At 48.2% G+C, this 15,469-nt stretch overlaps 1 protein-coding gene across 25 annotated transcripts in view; it reads right to left on the bottom strand.

The window, feature by feature from the left end:
- LOC138503201 (mucin-2-like) overlaps positions 1 to 15,469 on the bottom strand; it is a 1,598,433-nt gene that overhangs the window by 900,144 nt on the left and 682,820 nt on the right. For all 25 annotated transcript variants that reach the window (XM_069622774.1, XM_069622776.1, XM_069622767.1 and 22 more), the window contains one exon: positions 11,779 to 11,844. In XM_069622774.1, coding sequence (XP_069478875.1) covers positions 11,779 to 11,844 — 66 coding nt within the window. The remainder of the gene's footprint in view (positions 1 to 11,778; positions 11,845 to 15,469) is intronic.

Below are 15,469 nucleotides of genomic sequence, written 5' to 3' on the forward strand. Positions count from 1 at the left end.
AAGGGAACCCCCCATCACCGGTGAACACACCCCACAGGCAGCCCATACCACAAGGGACCGCCCAGCCCCCATCACCCCAGCTTGCAGACAGTCCACACAACAAGGGACCCCTCAGCCCCCATCACCCCAGCCTGCAGGAAGCCCACAAAATGGCACAAACTTTTAGTGCGGCAGAAAGGATTTCCACACTGCGTTTGCACAGTAGCTTAAGTATGAAGAAAAGCTGTAGCTGAGGCAGTTGTTCCTGACAGTTCCTGCAGATCTCGCTGTTCCTCAGCTTCAGTCGTGGGGACAAGAAGAAGGAGGACGGTGGGAGCTTACTGCACTGCCCAGGGAAGAGGCCACAAGCTTGGTAAAACGTCGGGTTTAAGGTGTGAGTGCCTTAAAGTCCACAAACTGGTATCCTTCTCACTGGCTATCCTGTTTTCAACACCACTCTGATGAAAATTCGACCAGTATGGAGACGGTGTCCAGGTGGCTTACGAGTTGGTTGTTCCCACCAGCTCAAGGGAAGAAGTCGTCCTTGCAGGGGCTTCTCTGTCGAAGGAGTTTCAGGCAATTTGGACCTCCATCAGGGCTTCACCGGGCAAACCAACGGTCCAGGAGTTGCAGCAGTCGTCTTCCTTCAGCTCACCTTCGGTTCTTTCGTTCCAGTGGTTGACTCTGCCTTCCAGTCCTAGAGACTCGCCTTTTAAACAGTTTTCCCCCATTCATTCCAGCCTAGCTGTCACTCACCCACCAGGGTGGCTGTCCTTGCCGGATAGTCAGCCAGCCAATCACACCAGAGTGCATTCAGGTCTCCTAGGAGACTAAGCACAGGGAGTCTCGGGCACCTCCCTCACATTCTCTCCACCCCAGACACTCAGGTGCTAGAGGAGGGCTTCAGCACTGAAGCCCGCCAAAGGCATCGAACAAAGGGACCTAACCTGGTTTGGCGCGCATAGTTAAACACAAGAAGGACCTTTCCTAAAAGAAACAGCGAAAAAGGTTGACTGGAGTCTGTTTTTACAGAGGGGTCATGGGCACCATATTGAAAAACATGGCTGACCCGATTTTTAGCTACCAGTGTTCGCGGTCGGGAAAAATCATGGTAGTTCATTCTAGAACCACTGCCACCAGCCATTTCAAGAGGAAAGGGTAACATGTGACTGCAACATGAGTGCCTAGACACAGGGGATGCTAGGCAACCCCTCCAGCCCCCTATAGGAAGATAGTGGGCCTAATTACACGGTAGGCGCTAAACCACGGTGCTATTATGACCATGGTTCATGCCGGTACCATACCGGTACCACCATGGAGAAAATAATTCCCCCTTTCTCCATGGCCCTTCCCCATTCCCATTTTTGCCCCATAGGGCTCAATGGGAATGGGGAAGGCTGTAATTAGGGTACCGCAAATTGCAGTACCGTAATTATCACCAAGGTCCCTTTGCGGGTCCCTACTTTAACGGCTGGTCTAGACCAGCCGTTAAGGTCGGTCCCGCAAAGGGACCTCATAGTAAGGCGGTAAGGGTTTACCGGTACCGGTGCCCTTACCGGTACCGGTAAACCCTTACCGCATTCCGTGTAATGAGGCCCAGTGTGTCTATGAATTTAAAAAGACTAGCAAAGTCATTTTAACTTTACATGCTCTGGGAGACGGTAGTCAGTCCCAGAGAAGGTATTTGAACCTTGGGGAGTCTGAAAGACACCCCTGTGCCAACGCACTGAAGGTGATGTTTGACAGACAAGAAAAATATGATGCCTATGGAGTTGTTTAAAACTCCATATCCAAAGAACACAAAAGTAAAACACACATCAAAATACATGAAAGAGTGGGGAAAAAGGCTCTCACTCTTTCCAGATAAAAATTAAAATCATAGAAATCCAGCAAAGTTGCTGGGGGTCTCAAAAGGTAAGGGAAATTAGCCCATTTTTGAGAATTCTCCCTAACAGACTCCAACGTGCACCTCTCAAACTCCCTGCAAGTCTACTCGAGTGCCTCAGGCTGCCTCTCTGCCCGAGGCAGTGAATCCTTCGCCATGGCCATGGCGAGTCTTGCCTTCCGTGCCCGCTGCCACTCTGCCCTGATCTGCTGCCCCAAATGCTCCAACACAGAAGACATCCTTGTTGTAAGGTCCACGTGTGCTTCCTGCATGATGGCCAATACCTGCCTCTCTGCCATTGATGGCCCGAGTCCTGTTGCTGCCAAATAGCCCAGTGCCTCCGGTATGATGTTAACCCCTCGTGCCGTCGTGCACATGACCTGCTCCTTGGTGTCTGCTCTTCCTCCATTGCCACAGCTCCTGTCGCCGGCTGGATCTGTGTGGTGACCACCTCGGCTGATCCCACTTGGACTCCCGACTCTGGCAGGGGTGTGTTCTCTACCAGACTGGCCGCCGGGCTTGGGACAGGTACACAGGGGGCCCTGGTGGTATCTGGGATGGAAGACGGCAGGGAGGACGACTGGCGTACAGAGGAGGAAGACGGGAAGGGGGGTCCCATAAGTGGCCAGCCGATGCACCCATTGCAAGACAAGGCAATGTGCTAGCCAGTGCAATAGATGGACGACCTCATCGTGATGACATGCAAGCCCCCGATTGGCAGCCTGCACATCATCACGGATGGTGCCTGTCCACCTCATGACACCGACTAGCACAGGTTCCACCCTGTCCCGAATGGCGACATCTGCAGGTATTGGTGTTTCCGTTTGTGTTAAAACATCTGCCACCTGCGGGTGGGTCCGGCCTGAGACATGCCCGCAGGTGCATACTGATCGCAGTCCCAGGGGCAGGATTAGGCACAGATCCCTCCACGGCGACCTGCACTGCCTCCTGACCCTGAACCTGGACTGCACCAGTCACACCCAGGTCATCACCCCCGCCGGGCCCAACAGGCTGGGTTGATGCGGCCTCCTCCTTCCCCACCAACCTCAATGCCTCCCCACCGTATTCCGCAGCGTCTTGCCCCTGTGCGGGCTCACCTGTCCCTCCCACTGCAGAGGAGTCCAGGACCACCTTCACCCTCTTGGACCTACCCTCAGCAGCTGGGGCCATTGTCTCGGACACAGCACCAGTCTCTTCGCTCCCTGAAGATGAAACTACCTGGGAGCGTTACTGAGCCTTGCGTCTGTGCCTGGTGGAGGCACCCCTGCTGCCTTGCTCCACAGCGCCTTCTCCGCCCTCTTCCTCCATCGTCGCTGTCGATAGGGAGACATTGAATACAAGCATCAGGGTACTGAACATATGTCTGTTTGTCATAAAGCAAATGTACATGAGTGTCACCGTTTAAGGTCACAACCATCATCACCTCCACGACACACACCTCAGTGCATTCACCTCACATGCCTCATGGCACATACACATCTCACACACATCAGCTGACAGTCATGAAGCAGGCCATGGAGCTAGCACATCAGAGTGCACAAGAGGTTGATTTAGCTGCATGAGTCAATCACACAATCTACTGCTCAAGCAACATCCATCCTGGAGTGCTAGCCAGTCACACACTCACTCTTCAGACACATGCACATATACACCATGCATGTCCATGATGTTTGAAGAAGCACACATGTGTGACACCTCTCACATGGCCAAGTCCAGACACATGAAACCAACCATGTGCACGTCATTACAGGCTGCCGTGCATCACACATTGCTACACGATCACTGTTGTTGTCACACATGCTTGAATGGACTCACATGCAGCACTGTCTGGGACATGCAATCAGATATCCGTACAAGAGGCTTACCTGCCACGAGATCAAGGTGCACACTCCAACCACACATCAACATGCACATGCACTGTTGAGGGCACCAACACATGGACACTTACCAGTCGACTACAGACAGATCTCCAAGACCTGGGTGTGCAGCGCCGGGTAGAACCGCTCCAGGACCTGCATGTTGTCAGTGGTCAGATGGACCCGGCGCCTCCCTTGGTCGTCACCAGCCTTGACGAGGCGCCGGGCCTTGCTGCGGGTCCTGGCTTTGTAGTCCTCCCAGCGCTTGTGGACATGCTGGTAGTCGCGGGCTGCCACCCCCTCCTTGTTGATGGCACCCACAAGGTCCACCCAGATCTTCGTCCGTCCTTCCTTGTCGACTTGCGGTGGTCTGTGGAACAGGGCATCATGATGCCGCAGGACTTGCTTCACCAGGATGCCAACTTCCCTTGCAGCGAAGATAATAGCCCTCTGCCTCGGTGCCATGTGGTTGGCACTTGCCTACGATGACGTGGGTTCAGACATGGCAACCCCCAAGGCGGGTGTGGGTGGGCAAGGTGGTCCTGTGGCTGAGCTGTGGAGTGGTGGTCTGGCACGTCGGGAGTCTTCTGGATCAGCAGAGGTGGTCACAGGTCCAACACCGACAGGAGCACTGGCAATGGCTCTAGAGCAGGCACCAAAATTGCAGGGCATGTGGGCAGCTGGCACACATAGTGGGCAGGCAGCAGCAGATGGCTTTTAGGAGGGAGCTCAGAGCACTTGGAGGCAGGTAAATGGGCTGTTAGGCAGGAGCGTGGGTCTTCCGTGTCACTCGTGTGGACAGCCCGAAAGAGAGTGACTCTGCATGTGCGGAAACAGCGCATTAGCGTGGAATCAGAGGAAAGGCCCTAAGCGCGTAATTTACGTGACACGTGCAGAACATTGGGCGTTGGCATTCAAGATCGGGATAAAGGTGTGCGTGGAAAACATTACAATGTATGTGCAATTCGTAGAGGACGGACCCGTGGGTGTTTTTCCTTTACAGGTGGGCTACCGTGGGGTCACGCACACGTAATTTTCTTTTTTGGGATGCCTGTGCGTTACGCGGCCAGTTTATTTTTCCCCACGGGTTACATTGAGCCTTGCTGGAGCACACTGGTACGTTTTACATCACGTACCCTGCCCCCTCACACAAATGGCCCAGGACAATTGATAGCTGCACCTCCCATTGCACTAATACATCAATGCCATGCCTGGGAGGCCAAAAGGTGGGAAGCGAGGCAAAGGTGAGCAAGCTGGCTGAGGTGGGCAAAGTGGGCAAGGTGTCAGAGGTGGCTGAAGTGAGCGCTTTGTCAGAGGTGTCCCAGGTGTCAGGGTCCATGCAGGGAGAGGTATGCTCCTCACCCAACCGGGTCAGAAAGCTGCAGGGGCAACTGCAGCAAACCACCACCTAGGCTTAGGGGTCACCCAGCCAGGACTGCAGTGGTCCCGCCCAGGCCCAGAGTGACTCAGGGGTAGATTTCCTTGTCCCTAAGGCCAAGACACGTGTGGTGCAGGGTCCTGGCATCAGCACCCATTTACGTATACCTGTAAGCCGACCTTCTGTCGTAACATTAGTGGCTGTTGCCATAGGCAAGTCCACTAGTACTCCAGCCCGTACTGACCCAAGTGGTCCCAGCCACTCAGGGTCTGCACCACCTTGCAAGAAGCAAAAGCGTGCTGTAGCGGTACTGACTCAGACCCAAGACACAGCACAGGTGTCCCACACGTCGAGGAAGAGGAATTTCTGTGATGAGGAACTGGACATCCTCGTGAACTATGTGGTGGAACACGACCGTGACATGCTGGTGCAGGCAGGGAGCACACATAACCCTGCTCAACATATGGCCCACTGGCAGTGCCTCGTGGATCGTATAAGCACCTTGGGCAATGAGAGGCGCACAGCTGGTGAGGTGGTGAAGCGTTGGAATGACCTCCAACGCTGAGCCAAAGTTAAGCTGGCTGGCAAGTACGCCTCTACTCTGGTCACCAGAGAACGATGAACTCACTCCACATGAAGTGATCATTAGTGATTTCATTGAAGTGGAGCAGTTCCAAGGTGTGGGAGACCTGCCAATGTTGAGGGATTGTCCGGTGAGTGGGTATGGATGTGTGTCGAGGCCATGTGTATATTGCTTGGATGATGTGTTATGATTGTCTGTCAGTTCTGACTACATTAACATGACTGCCATGGGTGAACCATGTAATGTTGGACTGATACGTGCATGTTGTCATGCAGACTGCATACTAACGATGTGCTGGAGATGGTCTACGTCCTTAGTTCTTCCGAACTATACACTCTTTTATGTTATCCTTACATTCTATATATGACACCGGTCCCCAGTAATAATTTTATTTTTGATTCCACTGGATTTCTATTTTTTGGGTAAACGCAAAAACATAACGTGTGTGCAAAACTTTTCAATCGCAGACTTGCCTTTAGGTATGTGGGAGGGTGAGAGCAACCAGTGGTTCTGATGCGCCCTACCCTGGTGTAACCCTCATGCAGCGCTCTGTTCACCATACTCGCCCCACTCTCAAAGGAGTCAAAGGAAGACCAGTTGAGGCAAGAAAATTGAGCACAAGAGCCCTAGAGAAAAGCCTCTAGTTCCTCTCTGCTCCAGGTCCCGGGATGATTGTTCCCCTTTACAATAGATTCTGGATACTCTGGAATAAGGCAGAGATCCTTTCCCTGCTTTCTGGGACCACCGTTTTACTCCTGACAAAGAAGAAGTCTTTGAGAAGTCCACCTTGTGTCCCTTCTCCGTGATGCTGCAGACCCATGGATCAAACCCCATCACTTTCGACTGGTATGTAAAAGCCCTCAGAAGGCCTCCTACCGGGTTCAACTCTTCCAGAGATGGATAGTCTGGCTCAAGGTTTTCCAGTACCAGTGGATGTAGATGGTGCATGCTGACCTCTGCTCAGAGAGGATCTACATCTCCCTGGCAGCGATCGCCTCACTTGGCATACCTTAGACCTGCATGGCTGTTTCCAAGGGACACCTGCTTTCCTTGGAAAGGGTAAGAATATTATCTGTCCTCAAATGGCTTCTTTATCATTCCATCCAAGTCGCGTCCAAAGAACATCTGTCCCGGGAATGGTATATGCGGGATCCATATTCTTCTGGGCAGCAGTTGTCTTTCATTCCTGAATATGAAGATTGCATCTGGCCGCCACTGCTGCACTCCCTGATATAGCTGCAGCTGGAATTGCGTCCATCACTGTCTGACATCGGATGCACCTATCATTCCATGATGACAAGAGTCTTAACAGTCTGCTTCCTCCTCCATGAAAGAACAAATCTTTTGTACAGCCTTAAGTGCAGATTGCGCTAGTAGACTAAGAACATTCATGATTGCAAGGAGAGGTTTGATCTTGCATAACCCTTCATGACTGCATTAATCACATCTCTGGGGTCCTTATCCTCTGCAATCATGATATGATATGATATATGATATGGCATTTATAACGCACCTGTACACACGTGTTTCTAGGCGCGACAAGACAAGATGGGGAGCATAGGGAGGACAAAACAACGTCCTTACTAGGCCTTGTGTCATTCAGATCGCGCAAGTGCAGGGAAGTGGAAGGGGAGAAGTGCCAAGGGGGTGGGGGAGGGAGTAGAAGTGCAGGTATTCAAAAAGTGCAGCCAGCAGGCGGCTCAGTGCAGGTAAATAAGAAAGTTCGGCCAATGGGTGGCTAATAACTGCAGAGAGAAGGGACTGTAGGGTTACAGATACAGACCACAAGTGCTGGGAGGGGGGCGGGGCAAGGGGCAGTGCAAGGTGCAACTGGACATGCAGGGACCTGGGCCCAAGTTCAGAGGGTGGCCAGGTGACCAGTGTGTGGAGCAGACAGGTCATCAGCAGGGGAGAGGAAGAGAGAAAGCAGAAGCGAAGAGGATGGTCTTGAGTTGCTTCGGGAACCGGAGGTGGTTCTGCTCAAGTTTTAGAGAGGCAGGGAGGATGTTCCAGAGGGAGGGCCCAGCCAAAGATAGAGATCTGCCCCCAACTCTCTGCTTGGAAAGACTACTGACCCTCAGAGAGTTGGAGGTGGATGAGCGGAGAGCTCGAGTAGGGAGATGTTTAGAAAGAGACAGTTGGAGGTAGTCCGGTCACAGGCTCCAGAAAGCCTTGTGGACGATGCAGAGTGTCTTGAACTTGATCCTTGCTACCACTGGGAGCCAATGAAGAGATTTCAGAGCTGGAGAGATACGATGCCTGGGCTTGAGGCCAAGGACAAGTCTTGCAGTCCTGTTCTGGATAAGTTGCAGAGGCAGGAAGATTTAGAAAGAGGCTGTTGCAATAGTCCAGCCTACAGAGGACCAGAGCTCTGGAGACAGTGAGCTTCTGGGGGAAAGTGAGGAAAGGAAGAATACCTCTGAGGAGGTGCAGCTGATAGTTTGACTTCTTAGTGATGTCAGAGATGTGAGCAGAGAAGGAGAGGGTGGAGTCGAAGATGACCCCAAGGTTCTTAGCCTCACAGATGGAGCAGGAAGAGGTCCCAGAGTGGGCGGCCAGGGCGAGAAAGGAAAGGAGGGAGCTGGTGTTCCGATGAGGAGGATCTTCATCTTACTGGCATTAAGTCAGAGATTATTGGCAGCACACCACTCCTGAATTGTGGACAGACAACTGGAATGAGAGAAGGAGTAGAGGTGGCCGAGAGGAGCCTGAAGGAGAGCTGGGTGTCATCCGCATGACACTAAAAGTTGGAGCAGTGAGCAGCGATGCAGTGGGCAAGAGGTGCCAGGTATTGGGTGAACATCCAGGTAGAAAGGTTAGACCCCTGAGGAACACCACATTGACGCCTTCCCTGTAAAATGGTGGATCATGGAATCCACCTTGACATTCTCTGCTAGATAGGTGGCCATATCCTGGACCGGATACCTTTTTGATTGGAATGCAAGGATTATAGTCTTCTCTAGGTCCACCCATCACCTGTTAAGTGCTTTTTGACCTGAACGTAAGACCGGAAATGTGTTTGAGGAGATAGCATCATATCTGCTGAGATAATCCCTTTTCTCTTCCTCCACTTTGCCATCTGGCAAATCCAATGTTCCCATACATTAGCAAGGTGACTTCTTGTTTGAAATGTACTGTCCCTTAGCATCTGGATCTTCTTCCTTAACTCATATTTTCTGCTGCCACTGTGCTCTCTCTTCCTTTTTACTGCAGCTGCCACATTCCTCTGTTCTGGGGAGGGAGGAACCAGGAACTCCTTTATCTGCCCCTCCACCTTTATGGACAGCAGAGGAGGGTATCTGGTCCATCTATGGGATCTGGTGCTTCTAAGTGAATGTTATGTATTGTCATGTTATGTTATATGGCATTTGTATAGCGCCGAGTGCCATTGGTAGGGCCTCAAAGTGCTGTGGGTGAACGCCCTTGGAGGACGAAAGTCCAAGGTATGAGAACTTCTAAGAGGATTTTAGAATGCGTGTGCTCATCTTAGCCAGTATGAAGGTAGGTAGGGGTGGCTAAGTCCTTGCTAGAGACCAATGGATATCTGGCTGGTGTATGGATGCTGAGATGGGCTGTCTGGAGAGTAGGCGAGTCAAGGAGACTCACTATGTACCCAACTAGACCACTTTTTTCGTGGGCCTTAGCTGCATTCTAGCGAAGGAGGTGGTGTGCAATGTGAGTATGAGCAGTGGATTGTTTCAGATGTATGAGTGTGGGTGGTCATGCTCCGGCCGGGACACGGCTTTCTTCCATTGAGATGGAGTGCGATACGTACCCGGGAGTCATGGCTGGTGTGTAGTTGCGATGAGTGAATGCAGATCATATCATGCGGATTGACTGGAATCCTTTCTGTGCGTGCTTGGTGCTCGGTACTGTTTTGTTGTCTCCTCAAATGATTCATCGGAGCCCCCACCTGCCAGTCTGGGGGTGATAGTTCACCATGAGTTGGACTAGGTCTGTCAAGATGCAGAAGGGAAGACCCAGGTCTTGAATGCCTTCCGGAGGGTGAGGTGGTCTTCAATGTGGCGAATGCTAGAAGGGCTAGAGTTCCACATGGTGGATGCTCGGATGGAGAAAGTGGATCCCCCCCATCATGAATGAATGTGGAAGGAGCGGACTGGTCACAGAGTGTCCCTGTAATGCCTGCTCCACACATGCCTCAAATTACTCCTATGACTGGAGTATGCAGATCTGTGCAGAGATTCTGTGAAATTCTCACTGTCTGGGGAACGGGAAAGGGATCACCTATTCCGCCACCATTCAGCATTTAATACTGCAGCAGCAAAGATTGCATAGCCACTAGAGAAACCTTCAGAAAATCCCAAGCAGAACCACTGCACTACCTACCTGGTGTGCACGTCTCTTTAACCAGCCTGCCTGCATTCTTCCCAGGTCATGTGCATTTCCTTCTCATGATGTCACATTCCTGAAGACAGTCCACGAAAAGACGCCATCCTCTAGCACTGAGCTGTGCATGCTGCATCTATAGAGAGATCAACATGGTCCCCTGAAACATTCGGCTTTGCTGGATGCTTTAGGGGCCAGCAGTCCACCAATTCTCCTCCCCTTTCTACACTGCATACCAACTGTGGGCTGGAAGCTCCTTGAATGGACACGACCTAGCTGCAGCCCATCTGTTTCACAGAACGAAACAATCAGGAGGTCCTGGGTCGCTGCTGATCCTTACATAATTAAGGGAAGGGTTAGATAAGGAACTACAGTAGTCTGGGAAGATAGGCAAAGAAAACTCCTGTGAAAATATTCTGAGGATCATCGTGAAAGTCATAAGTGAGGATTGCAAAAAGGGAGGGGTCCAAGGGTAATGCTGTTCCGCTTCCTTATGTGTTTGTGTGTTTTCCACAAGTCATGCCCATATCCAAATGATGATAGCAGTAGACCTCTCGGGTGGAACACAAATTATTAAGGCAACCTCCCACTTTCTTGTCACAGATATACCATGCATTCTTTCATAACTAGAAAATGCATCTCTGTGGGTATGGGAATGGGGGGCTTGGTTGCTGCTTTGACTTACCGCATTTGTAAAGCTAGAAGTGGTCAGGCTCTCTGTGAGAATTATTGATAACTCTTCTTGTCTCCTATGGATGCAAAATCTGTGAAGGGCTTTAGTGTTTCCTTCAACCAGATCCCAACCCTAAAATCGCGATCAGTTTGTTATCAAGGATATACTTGTTGAAAGTGATAGAAAATGATACGGTGACTTTCATCATCAGGAGTCTCTTGCATGTTATTTATTTACTTATAACATGTGCATTGTGCATATTACAATATTGCTTGGGTCACAGTACCAGGTGATCAAAATATTGGCCGTAACAATAGCCAAAGCAGGAAAACATGAGAATCGAAATGGAATTCGGATAGCAGGAGAAAAGCCGAGCCTTGATGTCTTTCTTGAATTAATAAGTCTCAGATGGTGCCAGAGAGGTTGATGCAGAGTTTGGGTGCTTGGGTGAAAAACGGCCTGCGGGATGGTTGGAAGTGGCTGTTATAACTACGTGGGCGTTGGAGGATCCAAGTGAATACGCAGGAGTATCTGGAGAGAGATTGGGCCATGCATATGGATTTCAGATAGAATTATCTAAGTTTGTTTCTGACACAAGTCAGTGGATGGGAATCAGGTCAGGGATGACGTGCTCTCATTTCATATGTCCAGGTTCACTAGTGGTGGTATTGCTCTCAATTTTCTCAATTCTGCCCAATCTGCATTCCAGTTGTGACCATCAATGCATTTCCACTACCTTCTTACACTCATTCATCCACATCTGTCCTTGTCTTTGTAGATCAATTCTTGGCATATCCATCTAGTTGTGGCCATCAATCCATTCCTTCATTTGTTCATCTTTGTAAAGCCTCCCACTGCTTCTCTTTGTTAACCCATCATTGTATCCACTGTTGATTTGGTCATAGGCTCATCAAGCCTCTCACCTTTAGCCATCAAATTGATTTCACTTTCATACTAAGATCCCAAGCCCACAGCCCCTATATAATATGCTGTCTCCAGCACCCAGCATTTACAGTTCCAAGCACCATAAACAATCATCATCCTTACAAAATATAATCTGATGGAACTTGCAGTTACCTGTTGATGGTTCTGCTGTCGTTGGTGCTTGTGTTGTTTCTGCTGTTGTTAATTCTGTTGATGTCACTGTCATAGAGAAGCATATTTTTTATTATTATTATTATGGTATTTATTGAGCGCGTACTAGCTTCAATCTTTACAGAGGTATACAACAATACAGATGCATAACGGAGTGCTTTCAGAAGTAACAACAGATAATCAGGCCACAAAATAAGAGAATGCGAGAAGAAGGAGATGAACAGTGGCATGTTTAGGCTCTCTAAGAATAGGGGAAGCTGTAATGTTAATCACATGACTTAAGTGTACATGATCAAGAGCCTTGCAGTGGGACTTTATAGGGATTCTGTGTAGGGATGTGCGCATCCAGCTCTGCTACAAAGAGCGTAGTTTTTTTTTGACTGACAGCTTTTGCTGATCCCATCCTTTTATGCAACATATATTTTACATGCTGAATTGGATTTAACATACATAGCTGACCTAACTGCACTTGTTCCTTAGAGATTTGGATGTATGATATAGAATAATAAGGTGGTGGAAATTACTTGATTCATGGAATTTTAGGCACGCTGAATATTGACTCTGAGCGCATTCAGCGCGCAAAACCCTCTGCGTCGATTCATGGAATCGACTTTGCAGGCCTTTTCGGGAACTTCCGGGGACTTTGTGCAGGTCAGTGAAGGCTTTGGGTTCTGTCGTACGCTATGCACGACACTCCACGCAGGGTGTGGTTCAGGCCTGTGCACTGATTTAAATAGGGGGCAGAACATGTATATTCCCTTTTCCCCATGCAGAATGAGGAAGAACGAGCAAGAACATGGACGTGTCGAGGGATGGGCCATGCGAGGAAAGCGCATGCACAGCACTGCACTAAACCAAGCGTATTCATGGATTTGACCGTGCAATGTCATGTCAGGGAAAACAGCACGCAAAGCTCCTGAGCACAGCGCAACATGCGCAACATGAAAGCATCTACAAAGTGCCAATTGCGAATCACAGCACAAAGGTAAGGTCCGATCGGGATATGAGGGGTGAGGAAATGCAGGTTGGGGTGCCAACCGCAGTTAGGGGTGCGCATATGCAGATTAGCGTGGTGCAGCCACAGTTTACGGGGGTTCGCACGCAGATTTACCAGGCCCCAACTACAGTTATTGAAAATATGCATATTGTCGGGCTGCTGTTAATAGGTACAGGAGAACCCATGCAGTGTCACCGGGGTGCTGCCTTGGTTGCGGGAGGACAGCACGCAGTATTGCCAGGGTGCATGATGTTGCAGAGGAGGAGGGTGCAAAGGATGGTATATGTGGCTGTATTGGCTTTGCCTGGGGGTGTGTCGGGGGAGTTTCACTGGCAACTCGATTTTCTTTGCGCATTGGGTTTGTTTGCCACTTAAATTCCATGAATACGCAGAGCATGCAAAGCCGATTTCTACGGGAGAGCAGGGGCATTGCGGGATCTTTGCACGTTGTCTATGAATTGGGCCCTAAGTGAATTAGCAAGGAGAAGTTGTCAAACTTTACATCGAGAAATCACCTTACTTAAACACATTAAAGACATCTTACATTGTTAGGCCTCGCTAGAATGCCTGAGCATCCAGAATCAATTCTTAGTGGTGCTACATATCTTTTTAAGGGTTTATATTTAAGAGAAGATTTGGGCAGTCTGAAAAGCACGGTTAATAAGCATCTGCCTATCTCACAGCCTCTGGGTGTAGACAGATACTTGGAAGGAGTTCCACATTTTAAGCATTGCTGATTTTTGACACAGTTCAGATTGGATTTACTTCAATGAAGATGACCGGGCCAAAATGAAAGAGAATAGTTCTGAGCTTAAATGCCCACAGGTGTTAATTGGTTTATCTTTTCCGACTTTCACAATATATAGAATGTGCTTCAATATTAGAATTGTTTAATTGGAATCTTGCTGAACTATGGTTTAATCTGCTATTGAACACATTTCTAACTTCAATCCTTGTTATTATGGAGAAGGTAATTTATGAATATGGCAGAATGAAGTAAGTAATTAATAGTCGTTTTTATTTAATGTTACTCTTTTTAGTAATTGTTTACTGTATTGTGGTTGATGAGTGTTTATTAATGTATTTACAATTGTTCTTTCATGGCGCATGATATTCTGAAATAAAGAAAGGATTGATTATGAAATGCAATGTACAGCGGTCTTACATTGTGCTCTTCTGCCATTTTGTTGGGCAGACTGCATGGTGGTAATGGTAAATCATGGGGTATTTCCAAATGCTACCTGTTTAACCACTGTGCATAATCATCGATATTTAAGTAATTCCATTTGGCAATACTACCACCGCTAATACCGCCAAACTCTTGTGATGCCCACAAGTGTTGTAAACATCATGTTGTCAAAAAAGTAGTGAATGTAGGGCGTGTTATAAGGAACTACTGGCACTAAAGAAATATCATTATCCTTTAGATAAATGTTTTTATTTATGTATTTATATTTAATATACTCATAGCCAACATGGCTTGTGTATATGCATAAAAAAGGATAGCTGTGGAGGCAGTAAAATCACAATGTAAACAGTTCATCAATACAGTAATAAGCAAGTAAGTCACTAAAATACCCAAAGTGAAGAGGATAAGTAGATAAAACAAAGCACAACTATCAATAAAAGATACCTTTTGATACATTTTCTAAAATTTCTTGAAATTTCATATAAAATGTAACCATAAAATACATATTTGAATCATTGCCTTCCATAAACTTATTCCACATACATGATTCATCCAAACAGTCCATTTCATTACTATAAGATTTGACGTATCTATTTTTGAACATCGTTAGTCTTTCACAATTAGTCAAAATATGCTTGAGAGTTTTATCAACATTTACATCACAGAGGCGGCACAAAAGTTCAGATCTAGTGATCAGAATTCTGGCACCAGCTATCTCTATTACAGAGCACACATTACATTTAAGCAGTAGATATTGTCTGATGACATGGCTGTCTGGATAAGCAAACATGTATCTTGGCAAAGATTCACGCACCATCCTATACGGTATGAAGGGGCCACTATTTACATTAGTAGCTAGCTGGACGAGGTTGGACTCATTGCTATAGCAGCTTTATTTATTTTTTAGCCATCCTTTACGAGATCGCTGCTTGTCTTCACTATTGTGTCTATTATAGGTTGAGAACCAAGTTGTATAGATTTTAACTAACTTTGCCAAGGTACACATACTCTCAAATTGATCCAGGCCAACTAACCATAATGGTACCATTATCGCGAGACAGTAATTTCACATAGCCCATTGTTACCCTAGATATAAACTCAGCCGTAGTACCTTTGATATTGAACTCTAAACGTAGAAGTTCAACAGACAAGCTCTTAGGCATTCTCAGTAGTATTCACAACATCTTGGCTTTAAAGAGATTTAACTCTTTTGTTAAATTATGGCCCCAAAGGTACACTCCATACATCAGTACAGGGACAATCCTAGTAGAGTATAGTAGCAGAATAGTCTGAAGTGACCACCCCCCATTCCTTCCTATAAAAGAGCTTAGCGCGTGAGTCATCTTCATACACTTACTTTTTGTCTCACACCAGTGAATATGCCATTTAAGAGTTTCATCAACTATCACACCCAAATATTTATATTGTTGGACACATGCGACCGGTACATCGTCGAATTTCCACACAAAATAGGACGGACTTACTTC

This window comes from Ambystoma mexicanum, chromosome 11, assembly GCF_040938575.1.
Source record: "Ambystoma mexicanum isolate Mex_15411 chromosome 11, UKY_AmexF1_1, whole genome shotgun sequence".
NCBI lineage: Eukaryota > Metazoa > Chordata > Amphibia > Caudata > Ambystomatidae > Ambystoma > Ambystoma mexicanum.